Source organism: Lemur catta, chromosome 1, assembly GCF_020740605.2.
Source record: "Lemur catta isolate mLemCat1 chromosome 1, mLemCat1.pri, whole genome shotgun sequence".
In the NCBI taxonomy this organism is placed as follows: Eukaryota; Metazoa; Chordata; class Mammalia; order Primates; family Lemuridae; genus Lemur; species Lemur catta.
In genome coordinates this window covers 30,983,137-31,007,965 of record NC_059128.1, presented here as the reverse complement: position 1 = coordinate 31,007,965, position 24,829 = coordinate 30,983,137, and the positions used below count along the sequence as shown (strand labels likewise).

Here is a 24,829-nt window from a genome sequence, read left to right as displayed (position 1 = left end):
GGGGAACAGAAAAATGAAGAGGGAGATACGAAGACCTGAAATAGATGGAGAGCCCAGAGATGTGGGAGGGCGCGCACCTGGGGTGGAATTCTCTTGAACGCTTCCAGGCAGTTGAGGAGGATGGTGTCCCCGTCACTTTTGGCTGCCACGCCTGACTCACTGACACACTTGAGCAGTTGTCGGATCTCACTGTATTTCCCCTTCTCCACCAACTGCCGGGCAGCTCTGCAGTAGGTTGTGGCAGCATCCAGCTGGAAGTCCTAGAACAAGGCACAGGATGATGGGCTTAGGGGACAGCAATAGCGGAAGGGAGGTGACATCTGAAAAGCTCCCACTATGCTCAGTACACATAACCCACATGGACTATAGTTACAATAGAAAACATGAATATAACAAACACAAAATAAGCATAAGTTCCTTTTTGGAGTTAGGCAGACATTTAGGAAGCATCCAAAAAAAATTGTAGCCTTAGTATCTAAAAATGGTAATATCACTTGCTGCTGTGGCACTTTCTGAAAAATTCTTACGAAATTTCCAAGACTGGTTCATTTTCTCTCTAATGAGTCACCTTTCTCCTGGGGAATAGGTGTGAGGGGCTGGTATTTTCTGCCCTGGACACCGTGGTGCTCTGTTAAGAGATGCCTAAGTGTTCAGAACAGACCAATTCACCAAAAGATTGATTTGCTTAAAACTGCCAGCTAAACACCTTAAACCTGGTCTAGGATAACTCTTTTGCCACAAGGCCTAGGTGGAGCTGCCCCTCTGCCTGCCCACCAGGGGTATCTGCGTGTGGAGAGCTTTGTCCAACACTGCAAATGGATGGGAAGAAAGACACCTGACTGATCGTTTCTGAAGCCATTGATCCTTGAGACATGCACAATGTGCACAGTGTCCTGCCTACCCTGAATAGTGATGGTCCTCAGTCAGCTCCTGGGGCACCTGCAGGAAGCTGTGTGGTGGTGGGGGGATCTGGAGGGACTCTCCCCTGTAGTTTCAGTGCTCTGCTCTAGCCCCTACGCCAGTGCCACAGCTGCACCTGTGTCCTTTCAACACAAACAACAGAAAAGAGCCAGCTCCTGTGCAGACAGAGGATGGAGGGGAGGGGCAGTCCCTGTGGCCAGTGCAAAGGCCTGGCTACCCCTTCCAGCCACACTTCCTTGCAAGGACAAGCAGTGGTTCTGCAGGCAAACAGCTGTGGGGAACTGTCCTAGACCTGGCTTCAGGTATTTATTTGAAAGCTTTTGATGAATTTTTCATTGGTAACTCAGCTTTTGGCAAAGTGGCCTGAAGTACTGAATTTGACCCAGCTCTGTAATAGCTACCTCCTTGATTTCAGTCCTGGTACATGTAAATCTACTTTTTTTGGGATAAAAATTTTCTGAAGAATAATCTCTCACGGGTTTGTAGTCAGGTGCTGCTTGCCCTTGGTATAATCTGGAGTAACTCAAGTCATACCTGCAGAACACGGAAGGCAATTCCAAAACCATCTTCTACATTTTTCCCTCCCAGCATGACCTGAAAAGGAGAGGGAAATGTGATTAAAGAAGCAATAATTACTACAGTAGCCCTTCAATCAAGAATGATAGCCCAGGCCGGGCGTGGTGGCTCACGCCTGTAATCCTAGCACTCTGGGAGGCTGAGGCAGGTGGATCGTTTGGGCTCAGGAGTTCTTGCTCAGACCAGTCTGAGCAAGAGCGAGACCTCCGTCTCTACTTAAAAAAAAAAAAAAAAGAATAGAAAGAAATTATATGGACAACTAAAATATATATAGAAAAAATTAGCCGGGCATGGTGGCACATGCCTGTAGTCCCAGCTACTTGGGAGGCTGAGGCAGTAGGATTGCTTGAGCCCAGGAGTTTGTGGTTGCTGTGAGCTAGGCTGACGCCACAGCACTCTAGCCTGGGCAACAAAGTGAGACTCTGTCTCAAAAAAAAAAAAAAAAAAAGAATGATGGCCCTCATTTATTCAATTAGTCACAATTATTTGTTGAGACCCTACTAAGTGCCAGGCGCTAGGGATATAAGAATGAACAAAATGGACTTGGGCCCCAGCCTTCTGTGGCTCACATTCTAGTGGAGAGGCAGCCATCAAACACCTGAAATAATAACTAGACAATTACAATTGTGGCAAGTGTTCTGAAAAATGAGAACAGTTTGCTAGGGGTCTGAAACACTGCACATACCTTGCAGGCAACATCCATTTTCATGTGGTTATTTCCAAACAGGGTTGGCAGAGGCAAAGTGGTGATCTGAGAGGTCCCAGCACTTTCACACCGATGTAAGAACCTGGTCACCTCCATCTGCAGCTGAAGTGTGTTCATGTGCCTATGGTGACAGAGCACACACAGTCCAGCCTCATGAGGGGCCTCAGGAGTGAGGTGACTAGGGCCAGGTGACTGGGCAGTCAGAATAAGATGGCAATGGAAAAGGCAAAAGAAATGACGCAGAGACTGCCAAGTACCCTCTAAGCAGTTATGCCAAGACAAAAATGGGTGGTCTAGTGCCACGCATAGACTCATAATAGTTAAGGTGCACTATGGAATTGGGTAAGGTCCAGTCATTGAATCAACAAGCATTTCCTGAGCACCTATGTGCTAGGTACAACAACAGAGGCCAAGAGAGACATGAACTCTGCCCTCACTGAGTTTATAGGCTAGAAGAGAGATGTATAGCACACAGAAAAATAAAATATTTAATGATTAAGTCTATGAAGGCAATAAACGGTAGTGGTGGAGAATTGATGTTAGATGTTGTGGTCTAAGCAGAGGGACTGGTAAGTATAAAGCTGAGAGGAAGAAAGGACTTGGTGTGTTGAGGAACCCTGGGAGGCCAGTGATTGACAGTGAGGAAGAAGAGAGTAGCAGGAGATAAAGATGGAGACCTTGGGAGGGAGCAGAACATGCAGGACCTTTTTTGCCTGTTGTAAGAGGTTTGGAGTTTAGTCTGATGGTAGCCTGTGATATTAATCCTCCCTCCACTCCCCACATCCCCTATATGCTCCTCTGTAGGTTTTCTAGGCTGGTATTAGACACTGTCATCCAGGGATGACTCCTTTTAGAGGTTTTTTTAAGGGTTCAGGGATTGGGCAAGAGCAGCTTTATCACCAAGACACACTCAGTTCCAGCCTTTCTGCCCTGCACCAATGGTCCCCTGAGCCTGGAGCTACCTTGACACATCAGCTGCAGTCATCTTTTTTCGGAAGAAGGTAGTTTTCTTCCTTCCAGAGCTGCGAGAATTTTCTTGGAGGTAGATCTTCAGGTGGTCCTTGGCCTTGAGCAGCCATGACAGCTTCTCTCCCAGTTCTGTATATGACTTTGCTTTGTGACTGAAGAACCGAATGCATGTCATGGCCGCCCGGACTTGGTCCTAGAAGGGAAAGTGAAAGTTCAGGTCAAAGGAGATAAGGGATATTGGAGGTGGGCTGTGATGAGAATGCTGATCTGATTTCCACCCATGAAGCCTGTCTGCCAGCACCCACAGCCACTGCCAGCTGAACTGCTATTTTGTGTCCATCATTCCTAGGTCCAAGAGATCCTAAAGTGCACTGACTGGTGGAGTTCTTGGGTAGGACATTATTCCACTGCTGGGGAGATCTAACAAAAAAATACTTCTGACTCTCCATTCCAATTGGCTTCACTCTTACTCTGGCATTGAATAATTCAATTTCTCTGTAATTTAGTATTGCCAATCTTCAGATAGACTGGGAGGAATTTGTTCCTTCTCCCTTCATGTATTTTCTCTAAAACCACACTTGCCTTTCTATCGTTCCTTATGAATTCTGCATTCATGCCTCACACTTATCTTCAAACTACCACATACTTCTTTTTTTACCTTTACATTCATTGCATTCTGAAGAATGCTATTACTAACAAGATTAAAATTTGCCTCTAAATTTAGGATGCAAATCCTAACATTATTTAATGACGGTAGACAGCAACATAGATTTGCTCTAGGGTTAGTCAAACAGCAAGGCCAGGGACCCAATGGCAGTCTTGTTCCCAATTAACTTCCCCTGCATGGGCATCAGCGACAGAGGTAGAGGGCAGGAAGGGGCCCTATTACCTTCATAAACTGCTGCAGCTCATACAGAATGTGGTAGTAGTTCTTCTTCTGTAAATGTTGGCAGGCAGCAATCAAGTACTTTCCCCAGCTCTCCAAGGTTGAATCAATAGATTCTAGCAAGTTTTCCAAAGCGTGTAGCTTCCCGCTTTTATAGCTTGGCTGGAAAATGCCTTCTATGAAGACTTCTGGAGGACTCTCCTGGAGCAGGGCAAGGTGAGAAGTCAGAAGTCTTGAGCCTGGGTTCTGGCACTGTCTGGGATCCACTCTGAATTTTCCTACTTATGTACCTTCAGCATCCTCCCCTAGTAGTGCTTCTTAACCTTGTATGTCACAGATACCTTTGAGAATCTCACTTTAGTGACTGCTTCACTTCTCTCCTTCCTTTTACAGAAAAGCTCCTTGATGGAGTCATCTATACTCATTGTCTCCAATTTCCCTCCTGTGATTTTTCTCTTGAACATACTCTAATCTAGCTTCTGCGGCCATAACGCCATTGAAACTACCCCCTACGTCACCAATGACCACTAAACTCTGAAACCTAACAGTTAATTCTTGGTTCTTAGCAGCAGCATTTTTTTTTTTTTGAGACAGAGTCTTGCTCTGTTGCCTGGGCAAGAATGCAGTGGCGTCAGCTTAGCTCACAGCAACCTCAAACTCCTGGGCTCAAGCGATTCTCCTGTCCCAGCCTCTCGAGTACCTGAGACTATAGGTGCACATCACCATGCCTAGCTAATTTTTTCTATTTTTTGTAGAGATGGGGTTTCACTCTTGCTAAGGCTCATCTTGAATTCTTGGCTTCAAGCAATCCTCTCGCCTCGGCCTCCCAGAGTGATAGGATTACAGGTGTGAGCCACTATGCACTGCCTCAGCAGCTTTTGATATAGATGATGGCTTCTTCCTCCTTGAAAAACCACCTCTTGATTTTTAATTTAAATTTTTATTTTTCATTGAGAAAAACTTTCCTTATTTGGCCTCCAGGATTTCTCATCCTCTTCAGGTTTTCTTTCTACATCTTTGCCTGCTGATTTCCAATCTCCCCAGGGCTCAGGAGGAACCTGTTCTCTTTTCCATCTATACTTGCTCTTTTGGTGATTTTATCCAGTCTCATGGCTGGCTATTTGCTGATAGTGCCTAAATCATATCTCCAGACTGTTCATTCCCCCTGAACTCTAGAACTATATATCCAACTTATATCAAATTGCCTATTTAACATGTCTTTTTGGGTATCTAACAAACTTAACACATCTGGAACTACACACTTGATTGCTTCTTGAAACCTGCTGTTTCCTCAGTCTTCCCTTTCTCAGATGGCAACTCCATTCTTCTAGTTATTTAGGACCCAAACCATAGAGTTATCCTTTTCCTCACACCCCCTACATCAAATTCGCCAGCAAATCCTATTGGCTTGACCATCACAATAGACAAAGACTCTGACCACTTCTCACCACCTCCACTGGCCCATGCTGGCCCAAGCCATGTGCCTGGATTACTACAATAGCCTCCCCCCAGGTCTACAGCGTACCACACTGTCTCTTCTATCCAATGCCAACACATCAAACTGAGTGATTCTGTTAAAACATCAGCCGGATCATGTTACTTCTCTGCCTACAATCTTCCAGTGGTTTCCTTTCTCATTCCTCACAATGTCTACATGATTGGGCCTGTTACCTTTTTGACCTTACCTACTGCTACCCTGCTGACTCTGCTCTAGTCACCCTGGCCTCTGCCCTTGTTAGTCCCTCTGCCTGGACTGTGCTTCCCCCATAGATCCACATGACTCCCTCCTCATGTCCTTCAGCTCCTTACTCAGATGTCACCTTCCCTAGGCACGCAATCTAAGATTGCACAAGCAACCTCCCTCTTCCTCTGCTTTATTTTTCTTCTTATTCATCATCCACACTGTATATGTCCCATGTTTATTGTCTCTTTCCCTACTATAATGTAAATTTTATAAGGGCAGATTTGTCTGTTTTTTTTTTTTTTCCACTGCTGTATCTCTAGTGCCCCTAGTCCTTGACTATTTAGTAAATATTTCTTAGATGAATGAGGCAACAATAAACATTATGGACTGACTCCTCAGGAAAGTGTACATTCATATTAACCTCCCTGCTTCTGAAACGCACCTGTGGTTCAGAGATCCTGACTCATAAACTCCCATTCCATAGCAAATGAAAAGAAAGAGAAGTCATTTAGGCATTTGACTTTAGGTTAGGAGTAACCGATGGAGAGTAAAGGATGGCTATAAACTCATGGTGGTATAACACGCTGGCACAGTGGCACTTGCCATGAGCTGTTTAGAAGCAGAGAGGATCTGGGCTTTGAGAACATCCATAGTGGGTGAAGGTTAGGGCTCCTTTTCTGATTCAGGCCATTCCTAACTGGGAAAATCAGACCCAATCTAAAAGTTGCAGGCCAGACTTTAAGAAGCAGGGCCATTAGCTCTGTAGAAAGGATGGAATTCCTCAGAAGAAAAGTACCTTAAGAACTTCCATTTCATCCATTCATCTATCCACTCATTGATCAACAACTGGTACTAGGCCGGGTGCCTGAATACACATAAGTAAAATACAGGTCTTCTTGGTCCAGGTATGAAGACTCAATTATAAACAAATAGTTGCAGACCATTGGGACAAATGTAATAACAAGCACAATGGTGGTGCAGAGGAAGAGGTGGTTAATGCTGCTTGAATAGTCTGTGAATGCTCAACAGAGAGGGTCTGAAAGGACACTGAAAGAATAAACAGGAGCTTTCCAAGGAAACAAGGAGGGACAGGGCATTCTAGGTAGAGGGAACAGCATATAAAGACTCGTGGAGATATGACAGTGCATGGTACAATCAGGAAAATTTAAGTAATTTGATGAGTCTGGAATGTAGGGTACAGATAGAAAATAAATTGGAGAAACAAGAGGCCTGATCCTGTTGGGTCTTGTAGTCTGCTAAGGAATCTGGACTCCACCCTGTGGCTGTGGGGATCCACTGACATTCTTTTAGGGAGCGGAATAAACTCAATGTATTTATGTTTTAGAAAGCTCACTCTGGGGGCAGTGTGGGCAGAAGAGCAAAGGGAAAGTGCTAGAAACAGAACAACTTCTACGCTCTAGGCCTTCAGGTGTAATTTTAACAATTTTTTTTTCTGCTATCCCTATATGCTTGAGAATAAACGCAAGATATTTCAGTTCAAAAATAACTGATTTCAGGAGATAAAAAGAAGGCTTCTTTCCTGGTTGTGACAAATATAAAGCAAGGGCAATGGGGTCACCAGCTTATGCCAAGCTAATTAAGTAAGCAGCTTAACTCTCTGGATTACAGCTGTCAGAGAAAACAGACCTGGGGGATGTCCAGTCTCTACCTCTAACTCATTTGGAAACTGAGGAAGAGGAAAAAAGTTAGCATTAAACTCCAAATAAGATGACTTCCATATTATTCTTGAGACCTGGTTAGTAGCTAAAACACAGGCAGTAGCTAAGCAGTGGTGAAAACACCTCCCTAACTGTCCTGTAGGGATAATGGTCACCACGATTCTGCAAACTGCTGATTTCACTTGGAGCAATTCTAGAAAATATGTCTATCTGTAAACTTTCATTGGATGCCATTTTGATTTAGGGTGACAGAATGAAATTAAAGTTTGCTTTGAGCTCCTTTAATTTTCTATGAAATTTGGTACATATTAGACCATTCAGAAAAAAAAAGGAACACAGTCGGGTGCGGTGGTGCATACCTGTAGTCCTACCTGCTATTTTTTTTTTTTTTTGAGGCAGAGTCCCACTCTGTCACCCTGGCTAGAGTGCTGTGGTGTTAGCCCAGCTCACAGCAACCTCAAACTCAAGGAATCCCTCTGCCTCAGCCTCCCAAGTAGCTGGGACTACAGGCATGCGCCACCATGCCCGGCTAATTTTTTCTATATTTTTAGTTGTCCAGCTAATTTCTTTCTATTTTTAGTAGAGACGGGGTCTCGCTCTTGTTCAGGCTGGTTTCGAACTCCTGAGCTCAAACGATCCACCGGCCTAGGCCTCCCAGAGTGCTAGGATTACAGGTGTGAGCCACCGTGCCCGGCCATACCTGCTATTAATAGATAGGCTGAGGCAGGAAGACTGCTTGAGTACAGGAGTTCAAGGCCAGCCTGAGTCCCATCTCATTCATTCATTCATTCATTCATTCATTAATAAATAAATAAATAAATAAACACATAAATAAATAGAAGTTTCAAAAATGAAAATCAAAAAGGAATGTCAGGCCGGGCGTGGTGGCTCACGCCTGTAATCCTAGCACTCTGGGAGGCCGAGGCGGGTGGATCGCTCAAGGTCAGGAGTTCGAGACCAGCCTGAGCAAGAGTGAGACCCTGTCTCTACTAAAAAAGTAGAAACAAATTATCTGGCCAACTAAAATATATATATAGAAAAAATTAGCCAGGCATGGTGGCACATGCCTGTAGTCCCAGCTACCCGGGAGGGTGAGGCAGTAGGATCGCTTCAGCCCAGAAGTTTGAGGTTGCTGTGAGCTAGGCTGACGCCACGGCACTCACTCTAGCCCGGGCAACAAAGCGAGACTCTGTCTCAAAAAAAAAAAAAAAAAAAAAAGGAATGTCAAAGGGTCATGGTGAAGTGGAATATTGCTTGTTTATTAGTAGCTCCAAAGAAATAATGCCTCTGGTGGGAGGGGGCAGAGGATATGAGAGGAAAAAAGTAGAGCACATTCTCCTTTCAACATATATTTTGGGCCCAAATGTAGGATTGGTGCCATGGATGTTTCCCAGCCCTTGTGGTAACAACTCTGAGTGGGCCAGCAGGTGGGCCAGAAGCTGGACACCATCCCAGGCCAGGTGGGCAGGCATGCGGAAACAGAGAGAGCTAAGCAATATGCCCAAGGTCACGCAAGACTCACACTAAGCATCTCTTCCAGAGACCATGCTCTTAACTACTATTCAATTCTGCTACATGTTTTGGGAGAAGGGATGAAATTTGCCACTGTCAGTCAGGATGGTGATCTGGGATCCAGGCTAAGACCTGTGGCACACTCATCCAATAATGGTTGTGTAGACAGTCTTCCATTTTGACCTGACTCTGCCAGAGATGATGTCACAGCTCAACACTGGGTTAACCATAAGGGGGCGTCATCACCCCTCTTAAAGCCAACTGGCCCGAGCTAGGTGAGCTGTGTTGGCGTGTTGGCCGTGTCTCACCTTGTTGAGGAGGTGCAGCAGGGCTTCCCGCAGGCAGCTGTGCCGCATGTAGAAACTGATGATGGCCAGATTGGTGCTATAGTTGTGCAGGTAGAAGAGGCATTCTTGGTAGTAGGTGTTGTTCATGACCTTCCCTTCAGGAATCACCTCTAGAGAGAGGAGGCTCTTGGTCCGAAGGGTAGCTTCCAGTTCCCTCAAGGTGGCAAAGTAATCGTCATCTTGCTGACAGGAAAGGACAGAGTGAGAGAGAGAAAAACAGAGCTCCGTAAGTTTTTGGCAGTCACTAAAAATATTGCTTTCAAAGAATATCAACGTGGAAAAATGCACACAATACAGTTTTAAGGGTAGAAAAGCAGGCAGGATTGAAAATTCTATATATTAAAATATGGCATACTTCCAATTTCATTCAAAAACATAACAGAAAATTCTCCAAAATCTTAATACTAATTAGTCTGGGTATGGGGTTATGTGATTTTTATCTTTTTAAAAATAGTTTTCTATAGTTTCCTTTTTAAAAAAAATTTGCTCTATTACTTATGTAACCATATACGGTTATTTATCTAACTATATGTAATGGAAAAAAACAGAATATAAACCGGAAGGCTCTGAGCCAGGACTGACATCTTCAGTTGAATTTAAGCTGATCCTTTCCCCAGGTCATTACTGTTCCTGGGCCTCCCTCCCTGAGCTGGGCATTCAGCCTGCTTTGGTCTTACCAAGGATACGAGGGGCCTTGCTGTGGACTCCAGGTACTCAACCACGTCCTGTACCAGCCTTGAGCCATGACTCAGCTGATTGAGGTCAAACGGGGGTTTCAGACAGCGACTGAACTTCTCCCGAGCTGCAGAGAGGTTCCCAGCTTTGAGGCAGGCCATGCCCCAGGCATGCCACGCCCCAGTAGTATCAAGCCCAGTCTTTGTGGAGACCTGGAGGAAATATTGCTCCTTTCAGTGAGAGGTAGCTACACCCAGGCTTGAAAGTCCCAAAGACCTATTCTATCCCCAAGCTACCAACCACCTCACCGCTCCCCACACCCTGGCAAACTGGTCATGCCCTAGATGCTTCCCATGGTCAGGACAACTAAGAGTTGGCAATACCTGTTTGCAAGATGAAGCAAAGCTAACTCGTTACAGTGGGGTGGAAGTAAGCTTTGTTTTTGCCTCACCTCAACGCCCAGTTGGTAGTACTCAGCTTCCAAAAGCTGGTTCCTTAGCCTGGTTACCGCAGCTGGCTGCAAGAGCTGATCCAGAGACGGCACGTGGCGATAGGCAGCAGCAACTAAAATATTCAGTACATCCACCTTGCTGATGTAGCTACGGGGGGAAAGGGGCAAGGCAGTGAGGCTTCCCAGGGTCTTATGAAGAATAGTTGTTGCTTAAAGGTTTTCTATTCCATTTTCAATGTGAAACATGATAATGAGAGTTGAGAGAGGCATAGCATAGACACTGCGAGTGAGGCTCTGGAGTCATACTCTTTGAATCTCAGCTCCATTACCTAGTAGCTCTATGACCTGGGGCAAGTTAGTTAACATTTCTCTGCCTGAATTTACTCATCTGTAAAATGGATAGTCATGTACTACATAATGACATTTCTGTTAACAACTGACAGCATACACAACAGTGGTCCCAGAAGATTATAACACTATATTTTTACTGTACCTTTTCTATGTTTAGATAGGTTTTTTTTCTTTTTTTTAAATTCTTTCTTTTTTTACTAATTCCATAACAGATTAAGAGATATCTTTAGATACACAAATACTTACCACTGTGTTACAATTGCCTACAGTATTCGGTACAGTAACATGCTATACAGGTTTGTAGCCTTGGAGTAATAGGCTATACCATCTAGATTTGTGTAAGTATACTCTGTGATGTTCACACAACACAATCAACTAATGATGCATTTCTCTGAATGTATGCCTGTTATTAAGTGACATGTGACTATAGTAATAGAGTTTTAGGGATAAAATGAAATAACCCAAGTAAAAGGGCTTTGGATAGTACATGGAACTTTTTTGGCAGCCATTAAATGTTAGATATTAAATGTTTGGAGTAGTGACACTCAGGGCTTCTATTTGAGGCAAGGCTTTTACATTGAATGTTGGGACCTTACAAGTTATCCATTTGCTCTTTGGTCCTTTGGAACTCTCCCTTATGAAGGGAGCATAGATTCAGTATCCTGGTTGGTTAGTTAGTTAGCACTCCTGGTTAGTTCAGAGAGCATATCACTACCATTCCTTGGAGGCACTGCTGGGCAGGAGCATCCTGACCCTTCACTCAGATTCTAGACTTGACATCTTCTCCCTGGGCTAAGGATGGGCCCTCATTGTATCCTACTAGGATTGCCTTCTTACTCCTGATACCAGATGCTTGTAAAAACCTTGTAAAGACAGAGAGGCCAGAGGGCTGAATCATTCTATCTAGTGCTGCCTGAAACAAGCCTACACCCAAGGTTCCTGAATCTTGTCTCATAACTCCAGCAAAAAACTCTGCGGATCCTGACTTGTTCACCAGTTTCCCTGGAAAGGGATTCTGTACATCAGTGACTCATAACCTAGTAGGGATGGGGTAGGGGAACGTATAGTGTATAAAAGCATCGGTACGATGATATATTTATACATTTAGAAAGTGAAAACATTTGAAATAGGTAGTTTGAGTTTTGTTTTTAAACCTGTATTTATTTATTTGTTTGTCTATCAGAAAGGGGTATGAGCTAAAAATAGGGGGAAAAAAAAAACTTCTGCAAACCAGGAGCTTTAAACTGATTTACACAGCAACACACGTGAGAGATCAATGTATTCTCATCAGCAAAGGGGACCATTCCCTATAGTGAGTATATCTGAATGCAGGGTGGGGGAGAAAGAATGTGTCATTTGAAACCACTGCTGTAAACTGTCAAAGAAGCACAGGGTACGTTGGGGTGGGTGAGAATCCTACTGAAGTGACAGTTCCTTAATTTCTGCCGTCCTCAGGCTAAAGTGGATATTTCCTCCATCTACATTAGATTTCCAAGGACGTACAGGACTTGATGTTAAATTTGTTTTCCCTTCAATCTGAGTATCTTTTTCTTTTCTTATTTACATTTCTGATATTTGATATATATTTGGAATTTAAAATTTTTGCCTTAAATCTTTTTTCATGTTTGTTTTCTACCTTTTGCTACATAGAGAGGTTTCTGTTTTTTCCCTCCTGTCCTTTCCTGTGACTTTTGTAGATTTTTTTCATGGTTATTTAGAAAACTTCACTTAACATATATCTATTTTTTCATTTATCCACTTGAAAAATGATGTAGAAGCTATTTGCCTCTTGATATAAAAGAGTAAAATTAGCTCCTTTTCACTTCCTTCTCCTTTCTTTCTTACCTCCTTCTGCTCTTTTCAACCTTCTAGCTTTTGTTAAGAAAAATAATAAAATTTACTAACATTTTTGGAGTACACAGTATGTACCAGGCTCAATTCTTCACATGGGTGATCTCATTTTATCCTCATAACAGACCTATGAGATAAGTATTATCACCACCATTTCATAAAGGGGAAACTGAGGCCCAGAGGAGTTAGCAGACTTGTCCAAGGTTACTAGGAAGTAGTGAAGCTGGGATTCCTGTGCTCCATTTTGGCTGGGTGAGTTTGTAGGTGAGTACTCGGAGCAAGTGTCTGAGGGAGGCATTTACACTCCAAAGAAAATTATTCTCCCTGCTCCCAAATCTGGTTAGGACTGAGTGCTGGGAACACTCATCATGAGTCATGCATCTGGGTGGATAAGCAGGGAGTTGGGAGTTTTCATTGTCAAGTTAATAAATGGAGTCAAAGCAGGTTGTGCAGGAACCTGAGGGAGGTCTAATCACACCTTTTCCATAGACACTTCTACTTTATGACAGTTCCTACCTTTGACACAGGGATAGACCAATCCCCAGATTGCTTTTATAGATCTATTATCCAGAACTTGCTGAGGTCACAGTCTGAATTTGGTCCAGATTGGGGCAGAGTTTTGTTCAAGGCTAATCACTGGTCATTCAGGGACGACACATTTTCTTTAAAAGCCAGAAAGTTCTACGTAGTCAAAAGGTGCTTCCCTAAATTAATTTTAATTACAAATTAACCAGTCGAAGTCTTTACTTTCTGACTGAGTGTAGCTAGAGAAAACTCTGCTTTGAGGATCCACTCTGAAAAAGAAAAGGACACAGGCTGTCCAGGTGGGTGAGGAAGAATGCTTGGGATCTGGTAACAGTACTTCATCAGCATCAAACTGAGATGCAAAGTATCTCAGCATGTCTTATCAGAGGATGGTGAGATAAGAAATCATACTGGGGTCAGAAAAAGAGGCTGGAGAGAAATTGCCACCACAGAAAAGAATAGAGAGACATTTCCATATACCTGTCACAAAGAGCCAAGTCCTGGCTCCTGCCAGCCTTGACGAACATCATCTTGGCGCTGAAGAGCAGCTGCTTCATGATGTCTGTGAGCAACCCTGCGTCCACCTCTGGGTTGGTGAGGCCCTTGGACAGCCTGCAGCAGTGCTCAATCAACTGGTGACCACAGGCAGTGCTGTCCCGGTGCAGATTCAGAATGGCAATGCACAAGGAGGCGCTGGGGGCCTGGCCGGGGTGGAAGAAGGGCAAGATACACTCTAAGTCCAGGGACCAGGGCATTCTTCAAATGCAGCTGGATGGCAGAAACAATTCTTCCCCTTTCAAAAGGTTAAAAAACACTGGAGGAAGGTGCCAAATTCCACAGCAAAGCAGAAGTGGAACTAAACCAATTTCAGATGTTCTAAGCAGCACTGCTAAAGCCTTGGCTGCTAGGTTTTGTCATCTTACTGGATGAAGGTGCTGTGTCCACATGTGACCTACCTTCTTGAAACGTCCACAGGTCCCTTCCTTTTTGTGGTCTACTGTCCCACTAGTGCAAGGCCTCCTTATTGCTAGCTTGGACTATAATGTTCACCTCTCTTGTCTCACCACCTGGAGGAGCTTCTGCTTCAAGCATGGATATCCTGCTGCCAAACTAATATTCCTAAGGCATACTCAGAAACCTTTCATGGCTCCCTGACACCTACCAAATAGACATTCCTTACTGTAGAATTCAAAGCCTTATACATAAATAATTCTTTTCAATCGTATCTTTTATTACTTCTCTATTAACTCTATTGACTCTATGTTCCTTCCAAATTAAACAACCTCCAGTTCTCCAATCAAGTCCTGCAATTTTTGACACTGTATCTTTGCTCAGACGTTTTAGTTTTGTACTCTTTGTCTTTCCTGTATCCTCACTCTCCTCACAGCCCCCAAATTCCTGCTTGTCACACTCCTACTACTCTTCCAAGGCTCATCTTAAATGCTACCTCTTCCACGAAGCCTCTCCTGGTCTCCTCTTGTACACTCCCCAAGATGGTCCTCATTTTCTGCCATACCGATTTACTTGTCTTAGCTCCCACATTATTGCACTGTAAACAAGTGCAGGCCAGGCTGTGTTCACCTACCTCCATATTTCCTGCCATCCTACTACACATCATAAGAAACTTAAATGACCATTACATTTTATTGCTATTACCTGCTCATAGTAAAATTCGCTCCGCACTAGTTCATTTTCATCCTCTTTCAGATCCAAAATCCATTCCACTTCATCTGCTTTGGGGACTCTCACCACAAAAGAGTAAGGAGGGCTTTCACTCTGGGAGCCATCTGGCACTGAGAAGAGAATTGCCATTCATGTGTTAGTCACTGGCTGGCAGTTCAGGCTGGCCCAGGTCAGTGAGCTGCCGTGAGATGCAGGCGGATTCTTGCCTACTATCTGAGGGCCCCTTTCTCTCTCCTTGGTTCCTTTTGTTTCCTTTAGGAGACCCCACTAAGTACCTCAACCCTTCTTCCCCAGGCATAGACCTGGGATGAGTGTTACGGCATTTGTCACACAATCCTGTGGCTTCACATGAGAAACATTGAAAGGTGCACGTTTCTCAAATGAGTGGCTGAGCCACTGGGTACTCTAAAAACTAATCTGCTGTGGAAGGATATAGAACAAACTGTTAACAGTGACTACTGAGGGGTAAGGAGGAAGCACTGGGAGGTAGGATGGTGGTGAAGAGAAACCTAGGAAAAAAATCCACTAAAAGTTAAGGATCAAATTCTTTGGTTGCTGGGCTTCTCAATGCTGAAAGTTAGTGGGGCCAGTGTAATAGGTTAATATGATAAACCTCAGGGGAAACAGGCTGTTAGAAATGCCAAGAATTTTCTTTGTAAACAAGTTGGATGAAGTTGCTATCAGGTGTGTCAGCTGCAGTTGATACACTAAAGATACGGTCACCTTGAACATATAAATGAAGAGTTACAGAGAATGTGATTCAGCCTTACCTTCTGGTTGTCCTGAATTCTCCTCTGGTACACTGGAAACAGAGAAAGAAAAATTAAATGCCGGGATCACTTCTTTTCCTCTTTGTTTTGAGTTTAGTTTAGTGTATAATACTGACATTTACTCTCTTATTCAAGTGAGATATCATGGAATCATCCATAACTCTTTTCTCTCCCTCACCTGCCATGGCTACTCACCATGTCCTGTCTACTCCACCTCCTAAACACCCCTTTAAATGTCCCCATCTCTCTTCATCCCTGCCCCAGTGAGGGTCCTCATCATTTATTGCTAGAGTATGCAATAGCTTCCCTGTTGGTTTCCTCGATTCTGTCAACCTATTTCCTACTTTGCAGCTATAGCAAGCTTTCAAAAATGCAAATCAAGTCTCATTATGTGCCTGCTTAAAATTCTTCCGTAGCTCCTCAGACTAAAAACATTTCACTTTTGCAGTTTAGCAGACAAAGCCCTTTATGACTTGCCCGAGCTGTATCTTGAGGCCATCTCCTGCCACTCATGACCTGTGTTCAAGCCAAAGAAAAATCCTCTCTGCTCTACAAATGGCCCCACTCAACTTAGCTAGTGTCACCAAACACCAAGCCCCAATGCCACAAGCCAGAGCCCAAGTCTGCTATGTGCACAAGGAACCAACCAGTCAACCCAAGCCACTGACGCCAGAGAGCAAATCCAAGTCTTTCTGCCAGTCAGTGCCTAAGTCCTCCCAGCGCTCAGCTGCCAGCAGCTAAGTCCAGAGCACACCAGCCAAAACCTGAACCCATCACCTATCCATTTACAGTTCCTCAAATGAGCTACATTTTCTCCTGTCCCTACCTTTGCAGTTATTATTCCTACTTCTTGGCATGTTCTTTTTTGGCTTCTTTTCCTGCTAATTCCTCATCCCCTAAGGCTCATTACCTCTAGGAACAACCCCGACCACCCAGGATAAGCCGTGTGTGACTCCACTACTGCTCTGATCAACAGCCTTACAGTCTATTTTTTGGCTGTCTCCCCATCAAAATGGAGGCTCTTTGAGAGCAAAATTATAGAATGAAAGACTCTCCACCAATACTAACTGCTCATTTCAAATCTCAGCAGTATAGTAAATGAGTAAGGGAAGCAGTGGGGGAGAGAAGGAAGTGGTATGCCAGGGTCCCAGAAACTGTAGAAAAAACATGGTATGTCTTCCTTCCTAGGAGATCAGTAATCATCCTGGTGAATAATGACCAAAAATGTTCATCTTAATACAAACATAAAAATGCTATTGAACAGAATATGAAATATATTTAAGTCTGTAAATAAAACATGGAGAATTAAAAGTAATTTTGCTCCTGGATAGTTGCTTTGGCCCACATTCCCAGATGCTCTAGGAGTCTTAGTTTCATGCTCCTTTGCTGCTAGAAGTAGTAGAAAAAAATCAAGCAATAGTGAGCCAGCAAACATGGTCTTGCTCTGTCTTGCAAGAGGTATGAGCAATTTCTCAAGTTCTTCACCAGATGAACTATGTATAGGAAAGTGTGGGGGCCCTTCTAAGAAGCCAGGATGGCTACCTAGATTAGAGCTGATGTGAGCAATGGCTAAGCATTCAGCAGGTGTGAATGTGTCCCTTTGAGTCCAGCTGAGATCAACTGAAGCAAAAGCGGCTGGAAAATAACTGAGTTGGTGAACCAAGAACTCTGAAGAACCAAGAGTCCTGATTTCACAGAGAACATCATGTAAGAGGTTGAACACTGCTTCCTCATACCCCTACTTTCTCTCTTAGTAAGGTCATTCTATAAACATTTCACTGTAGAGTTAATGGCATTCCAGTGTGAATGTTAAATTAAATATTTTTGTTAGAGTTTCAGATTTGAAACACTCTCTGTAAAGAGACTCCTAGGAGTGTAAGGAGGATGCAGTAGTCACTAATAGTAACAGCCCTGCTGCAGGACACTCACTCTTTGTTGTAGTAACTATAGCACTGGTCACACACACGAGTGGGGTTCTCTCTGCAGCCTTCCACCACCATTTTCTTAGTGGAACAGGAACTGCACACTAGCCGGCCACAGCGGCGACAATGATGACGCCTGTTAAACTGAGGAATACCATTGGGAAGAGAAAGAAGAGAAGGTGAGACTGTCATCAATCCATTTATAGTTGGTATTAGTCACCTGTAGCTTATTAAGAACACCAGGTGCTTGAATCTTTATCGAAAAAGAACACACTAGTACTTGCCCTCAAAAAGCTGAGATTTTAAGATTTCTCTCAGCTGATGGGCAAAGGTGCCAAGTCATGGACAGTTTTGCAATAGCTCCTTAACAAGTTCTACTTGTATGTGGAGGCAACATGTGGAGACACAGCAAAAAGCAGTGGGGAAGATGTGACTTTTTCAGCCAGAGAGAATCACATTTCTACATGGTAGTGATGATAATGATGAAAAAGTGTCCTTTTTCAAAAGTGCCTTTAAAGTACTGCCTCATATTACTATGAGAGGCTGATAGAAATATTATCCCTCTTTTACAGATGAGAAGGAAACAGACACAGAGAAATTATATTACCATGGTTTTCATCAGTATTGAGCTAACGTGCCAGGCAGGTGTTAAGTATGGTGACATGTGTTATGTTTAGTTCTGACAGCTCCGTGAGCCAAATAATACATAAACCCTAGTTTACAAGTGGGCACATGAGACTGAAAAAGTTTATAGTCACATTGCTATTAAGAGAACCCAGGTCTTCTGTCTCCTGAGCCAGCACATATAACCACTGCCAGGTCACCTGCCTTATTGTGAAAGACATGGGAGCTTGAAATAAGATCCCCTGACACTTGGTGACTCCTCCTGACTCTCTTTTGTTATCTCATGAGAATGGCAAAACTTAGAATATAAGCCTATTTGAGGGTATCTACTACCTGTTTGAATCCAGAAAATACAGGTCAAAGATAAACCCAAAGTCTTAGTTTGGCAGTTCTTCTGAAAATACCAATATCCTCTTGGGGACAGGAGGTGACTATAAACTCAGGCTCACGGACCAGAATTTTCCCTTACTTTCTCCTGCAGGTAAAACTAGAGACCAATGCTGCTTACCATGGTGAAGTGCTCCCTGCAGCAGACCATGCAGATGCTCTCTGTCTCATCTGGTACCCACTGGTGCCTGGCAGGGGGTGTTGCTGGGGGCACGAATTCCAGCGGGGATTGACTCGGTGGGAAACTCCTCTCCCTCAGACTGGGGGAATGTACAACAGGGACACCTGGGAGCCAGAAGCAGAGGTCAGAGTAAATGGTGATCAATATACCAGCTTATAAATGAAGACAGAATGATAGAATTTCACCATTTCACAAACTCTTTTGAAATAATAGATCTAGTTAATGATTATCAGTGGCTGTTTGTGTCACAAAAGAGAGACTACCTAACATTGTGTGCCTCGTAATGGAAGTGTACAACACCACCTATCCAAAAAATATTAAGCCTGAATCAAGTCAGGCTTCTAGATCTAACTCCTAGTGTACTGGAAATTCAACGGATGGAGACTCAGATTACTGTAGGGAGGCAATCAGCAAAATCCAGCATGTGGGAAGCTCCACAGGACAAATGACTTAGTTTTCACAACAGATAAAAAAAAAGGTAGGGGGAAATAAAAAAGACAAGAGGCAGGGTACCTACTGATTAAAAAAAGATTAAAACATATTTTACCCAAATGCCATATGTGGATATTATTTTGATCTTGATTCTAGAAAAACCAATTATAAAAAAATCTTTATGACACAATTAGGGAAATTTGAATGCTGACTGGATTTGATAATAGTAAGAAATCAATTCCTGTCTGAGTCTATGTATTACAAAAGAAAAAAGAAATCATTATTAATTTGTTTCTAAGTATAATAATGATGTTATGGTTTTGTTTTATAAAAGTCCTTACCTTTTAGAGACTTATATGAAAATATTTATAAATGAAACATTATATGTGGGATTTGTTTCAAAGTAATCCAGTGGAAAGATGTGGGAGTATAGATGAAACAAAAACGGTCATCATGAGATGATAATTATTGTAGCTGGGTATTGGGAATGTGAGTCTTCCTCATACTACTACTACTGCTCTCTCTCTCTCTCTCTCATATTACAAATTTTCCAAATAAAAAGCTTATATAGGCTGAGAGCGGTGGCTCATACTAGCACTTTGGGAGGCCAAGGAAGGAGGATCACTTGAGGCCAGGAGTTCAAGACCAGCCTGGGCAACACAGTGAGACTCCACCTCAACTAAAAATAGAGAAAGTAGCAGGACATAGTGGCACATGCCTGTAGTCCCAGCTACTCGGGAGGCTGAAGCAGGAGGATCACCTGAGCCCAGGAGTTTGAGGTTGTAGTGAGCAATGATCATGCCACTGCCCTCTAGCCTGGGCAACAGAGTGAGACCCTGTCTCAAAAACAAAAATAAGCTTATATATATATGTGTGTGTGTGTGTGTGTGTGTGTGTGTGAATATATATATATATATATATATATATATTCACACACACATATGCCTGATGCATATTGCATATATATATACATATATACATATACATTAAAAAAATAAGTATATACAAATATATCTGTGCCAAAGCTGCCAAGGCTGCTGCCTTATGCAGATGTACAAAGCTGTTCATATACCTGCAAATCTGAGCCCTCCCTCAGCTCTGCTGTTTACTGTGAAATATGGCTAATTCTCAAAATATGGCCAGGAAATGCCACAGTCTGCTTTATGGTATATAAGATAGCAGAAAAATGTTGGCTGGTCACAGAAAAAGAAACTATCAAACACAGTGATTTTTAGTAGCAACCAGAAGAAAAGAGCTTAGAATCCTCCTCCCCTGTTTGGCAAAACAAACACTCAGCTGGGCTTCCTCTGGGAGTAGGCCATTGTACAGGGGCTGGAGGCCTGGGGACAGGAGGGGTGGTGAAAGGGTGACCAAGACATGCTGAAGCCTTCAAGGAGTCACACCCTGTGTGGGTGACAGTATGAATTTGAGGGCTAACTACAGTCGATCCTCATTATAAGCAGATTCCGTATCTGTGAATTTGCCCATTCACTAAAATTTATTTGTAACCTCAAAAACAATGCTTGGTGTGCTTTCTGAGGGACATTTGTGAACTTGTGCAGTTGTGAAAATTTTGAATTGCCTGACGCTCAAGTTCTCAGCTGAGGTTGTTTCAACCCTCATAGGGCAGTGACCAGAGGATGGAGACAGGGGAGGGCAGTGTAGGGGAGTGCAAGAATCTTAGCTCTGAGGCCAGTTGGATGGTTTTTTTTTTTTTTTTTTTTTTACTTTATTTTTGTTTAAAATTTGAATAGATTTAGGTGGTACAAGTGTTTTCTTTTGTTACATGGATGGATTGTATAGTGGTAAAATCAGGGCTTTTGGTGTACCCATCACCTGAATAGTGTACACTGTACCCAATAAGTAATTTGCGATCCCTCACCCCTGTCCTAAGTCTCCAAAGTCCATTATATCACCCTTCATGACCATGTATACCCACGGTTTAGCTCCCACTTATAAGTGAGTATATGTGGTATTTGTTTTTCCGTTCTTGAAACACTTCACTTAGCATCATGGCTTCCAGTTTCATCTACGTTGCTGCAAAAGACATTATTTCATTCTTTTTTGCCATGGCTGAGCAGTAGGGGTGTGATTCCCCAATAAGGCACGCATTTGAGGTGGCCTCAGGCAAGTCACTTAATGCTTCTGAATCTCCTTTTCTTTTGTAAAAGAAAATAGAATGGACTAGGGTGAGTTGTTTTTAGGATTTAAGATTATAATCTATGTGAGATGTGTATATACATACAGGAACATATTTTCCCTAGGAGCAAGGGTTCAGGATTCAGTAATTCACTGTTTGTGGAGACTTTATAGACATGTAGCCAGGCCCCTTGAGATTTTAGTACCCTGGCATTTTTAATGAAAGAAATAACATAAAATTGGACTAGGTCCTTGGTTGTTTGCACATGTTAACTGCTTGCTTCCTGCCTAGCACCCCTTGTTCTCATAGCAATTATTAACTGTGGGTGTGCTATTTCTTCATCAAATAGAAGGCGATAACTCCAGGGTCACAAGAAGAATCTATGAGTTTGTTTTGCAGAAGGAATGACTGCCCCTGAAAAAGTTGTGACTAGCTGCTGATGCCCAGAAGTCTGCTTATTCAAGGCGTTATCTGAGACTCAAAGCAACATGGACTTCCCCCACCTTATCCTAAACCCCACATAAAAGCTCGCTGCCTTATTTCTGTGACAAGGCAGATCTCAGAGATTTTCTCTCCTGTCTTCATGCTTTGGTCAAATTGAATACATTTTTCTCTATCTCAAAGCACTGGTGTCACAGTGTTTGGCTTTAGCTATACATCGAGTACATGATCCTGGATTTGGGGTTCTGCAACAGACATACTGCCACAAACAATGAGAATCGACTGTATGTTGAATCTTTTGGGATATAAAAAGCCAGAATGAACCAAGAAAAACAATTAATAATGTCATAACTGGAAATGAAAAAAGACGCAAAAAAAAAAAATCAAAAAGTCAGAGTAAGGCAAGATTGAACTAGAAAATTTAGTGAATAGTCAAGAAACACCTCTTACCAGGAAGAGCAGCAGGAGAGAACTCTACCGATGGTGATCTAGAGAGGGTTTCGGGATCTGAAGCCTGATGGACAATTTCCTGGAGGTGAATCACAGAATCTGTAGAGAGGGAAAGTGCTGACAAATTATCGTCCTACCATAAGTGTCTTTATTTACCACCTAGGCATTTAGTTCAAAGATCTGTTGGCTTTACTGATTGTCATTCCATGATTCTACTAGATATAAAGAGAATGGTAAAGGTGCTTCTATTCTAAGCCAATATCATGCATATTTCTTAAATTCCTTGAAAAACAAACCATGTTTAGGCACATGAGATAATGAAGCAGACACTAGGATTCTACAAAATCAATCTAAAATGCCCAGAAGGAAGACATTTATATGATGTCCCTGGAGAGTAGGGAGTAAGAAAAAAGAGCTGGCTGAGTTAGCTCACACACAAGTGATATCTGCTGTGACCCCAGAAATAAAGCACACTCTCAGTACAAAATGATGGCACTTGAGAGCCCACCCCGTCACTGCCAGACTGGGACTATTTCCAGCATATTTTATTTCCCAAACCTTTATGTTGTTATGCATGCAGTGGTTATTTACCACCATTTAATTATGATTAGTCTTCTACTTCCTCCAAGACCAAGATCTCTCCTATATAATAAAGAGCTCTCTCTCCTGAAGGGAATTCTGTTCACTCTCTGTCAACCCAAAATAATAAAAGAGAAGAAATTTAAAACTAATAATGTAGCCATGGCATTTCCTCCTCCATGTAGAATTCCCTTCTAGGATTCTGGCAGTTACCTGATCGTTTCTCCCTCTGCGGGTATGGGAAGTCCAGGGCTTTCCCTGCATATCTGGAAAGCAGGGTGTCCACCTCGTCCATGGTGAAGCCAATCTCCTGCCCGGTCAGCAGCTGGTGCAGGGTCTGCACTGCCACAGTGGCCCAATCCACCTTCATGTTCATGAGCAGCTGCTCCAGCATGAGCAGGGGATTAGAGGACAAGTGGGAATAGCTGGCCCGGTGCTGCTCAGGGAGGGTTAGCAGAACCTGTTTGTGGGGTAGATCCATAGAGTAAAGAAAACAGTATACAAATTTCAGAAGAAACTTGAGATTCTCAAGGAAGGGGAAGGGTGCCAAAGACCAAAAGGCCCATAGCCAACTACTGAAACTGGCTAGCAGTCTTTTAGAAAGCAAGGCTGAACTCCTATCTACATCTTCCAGGTGGCTTTGGGTAGTACTCCAGGTACCTTCACCAGATGAAGGGTTGGTAAATTTTTTCTATAGAGGGTCAGACAGTAAATTTTTTAGGCTTTACAGTTGCTAAGGTCTCCGTCTTAACCACTCAACTCTGTCAATATGGCCTGAAAGCAGCCATAGGCAAATATGTAAATGATAGATGTAACTGTGTTCCAATAAAACTTGATTTGTAAAAGCAGGCTGAGAACTGGATTTGGTCCACAGGCAGTAGTGTGCAGACTCCTGGCCTAGACCATCCAGGCATGGTTGAGTTCTCCCTGACCCTTAATGCCACCATTCTATTTGAGGCTTTACTTAGAATGAGCAATACAAGGTGATGTCAGTGGACTGCTGAAATCCAACACCTGTTGTGTCCTAAGTGACAACTATAAACTCCCTTTAGAGGTCATGATCACTAGGTATGAAATATGTTCAACGGCTCTGCTCACTGCCACTTTTCAAGGGTTCATCTACTTAGATACAGTGCATCAAAAAGAAAAAAAAGAGGTGTATCTTCTTTAGGAATATTTTATGTAGTTTACCTCTTAGCAAATGGGCCAGTGGTTATATTCATGGCTCTCCTAGCACTCGTTCTATTTGTGGGGCAATATGCGGGCTACCAGGCAGAATATTAATAATTAGAAGAGTGCCAGAGGACCCCAACTCTCCCCAAACTCTCTTTTACTGGATTACTTTTTCTAGTTCATAATTTCTTCTATTAGTGTCTCCAAGGTTTCATGTTGAAGATAAAGACCTATTATCTCATCTACTTACCTACACAAATAACCCTCTTCCATTGGTACAGATATGTTTATCAAGCAGTAGTTTTAAATGCTTACATCAGAATCCTTTTGGAAGATATCCATCCCTATCCCAAGACCAGTTTTAACTGATCTGGGGTGGAGGTCAACTACTGGTATTTTTTAAAAGTCCAGGTGATTCTAATATATGTCAGAATTGAGAAGCATTGATATAACAGATGCTGTGGAAAGCATAAAGAATACTTAAGAGGGATAGGTAAAATTCACTGTGGAGGCAGGCAGGAAAAGAATGGCAAATCCTATGAGACTCAAAGAGGATACGGTGGGCTGGTAGGGTTAACGTTTTATATAGCACAGGCCAAGGATGGCAGGTGCTGGCAGAAAAGCCATTGAAAAGGCAAGTTCTGAAGTGGGAGCTGGGCCCACAGCTCTCCCTCAGGCATGCTTTCCCAACACTCCCTTTTCCTCTTACCTTGGATCCCACGTACAGAGCTTGGATTTCACGGTGTCGGACAGCAGTCAGTTGTCCATAGAAGTGGGTGGTGAGGTAGTTGGCCAAGAAGTGAGAAGTGGCCAAGCTAGGGTACTGGTCAAGGGATTGCTCTGTGACCTCAAGGCACATGGTAGGGTCAGGGATTCTTTGCAGGAGCTGTTGCAGAAGGGTAGAGGAGGAAGAT

General features: G+C 43.1%; 1 protein-coding gene across 2 annotated transcripts in view; it reads right to left on the bottom strand.

Moving 5' to 3' along the window:
• The window catches only part of ZFYVE26 (zinc finger FYVE-type containing 26), a 63,118-nt gene that overhangs the window by 5,646 nt on the left and 32,643 nt on the right, over positions 1-24,829 (bottom strand). For both annotated transcript variants that reach the window (XM_045565224.1, XM_045565232.1), the window contains exons 25-40: positions 24,625-24,801; positions 22,956-23,202; positions 22,164-22,262; positions 18,641-18,804; positions 17,516-17,652; positions 15,587-15,618; positions 14,790-14,926; positions 13,614-13,834; positions 10,407-10,554; positions 9,958-10,167; positions 9,242-9,463; positions 4,062-4,259; positions 3,166-3,365; positions 2,183-2,324; positions 1,456-1,515; positions 78-260 (exon numbers count right to left, since the gene is read on the bottom strand). In XM_045565224.1, the coding sequence (XP_045421180.1) occupies positions 78-260; positions 1,456-1,515; positions 2,183-2,324; positions 3,166-3,365; positions 4,062-4,259; positions 9,242-9,463; positions 9,958-10,167; positions 10,407-10,554; positions 13,614-13,834; positions 14,790-14,926; positions 15,587-15,618; positions 17,516-17,652; positions 18,641-18,804; positions 22,164-22,262; positions 22,956-23,202; positions 24,625-24,801 (2,577 nt within the window). The remainder of the gene's footprint in view (positions 1-77; positions 261-1,455; positions 1,516-2,182; positions 2,325-3,165; positions 3,366-4,061; positions 4,260-9,241; positions 9,464-9,957; positions 10,168-10,406; positions 10,555-13,613; positions 13,835-14,789; positions 14,927-15,586; positions 15,619-17,515; positions 17,653-18,640; positions 18,805-22,163; positions 22,263-22,955; positions 23,203-24,624; positions 24,802-24,829) is intronic.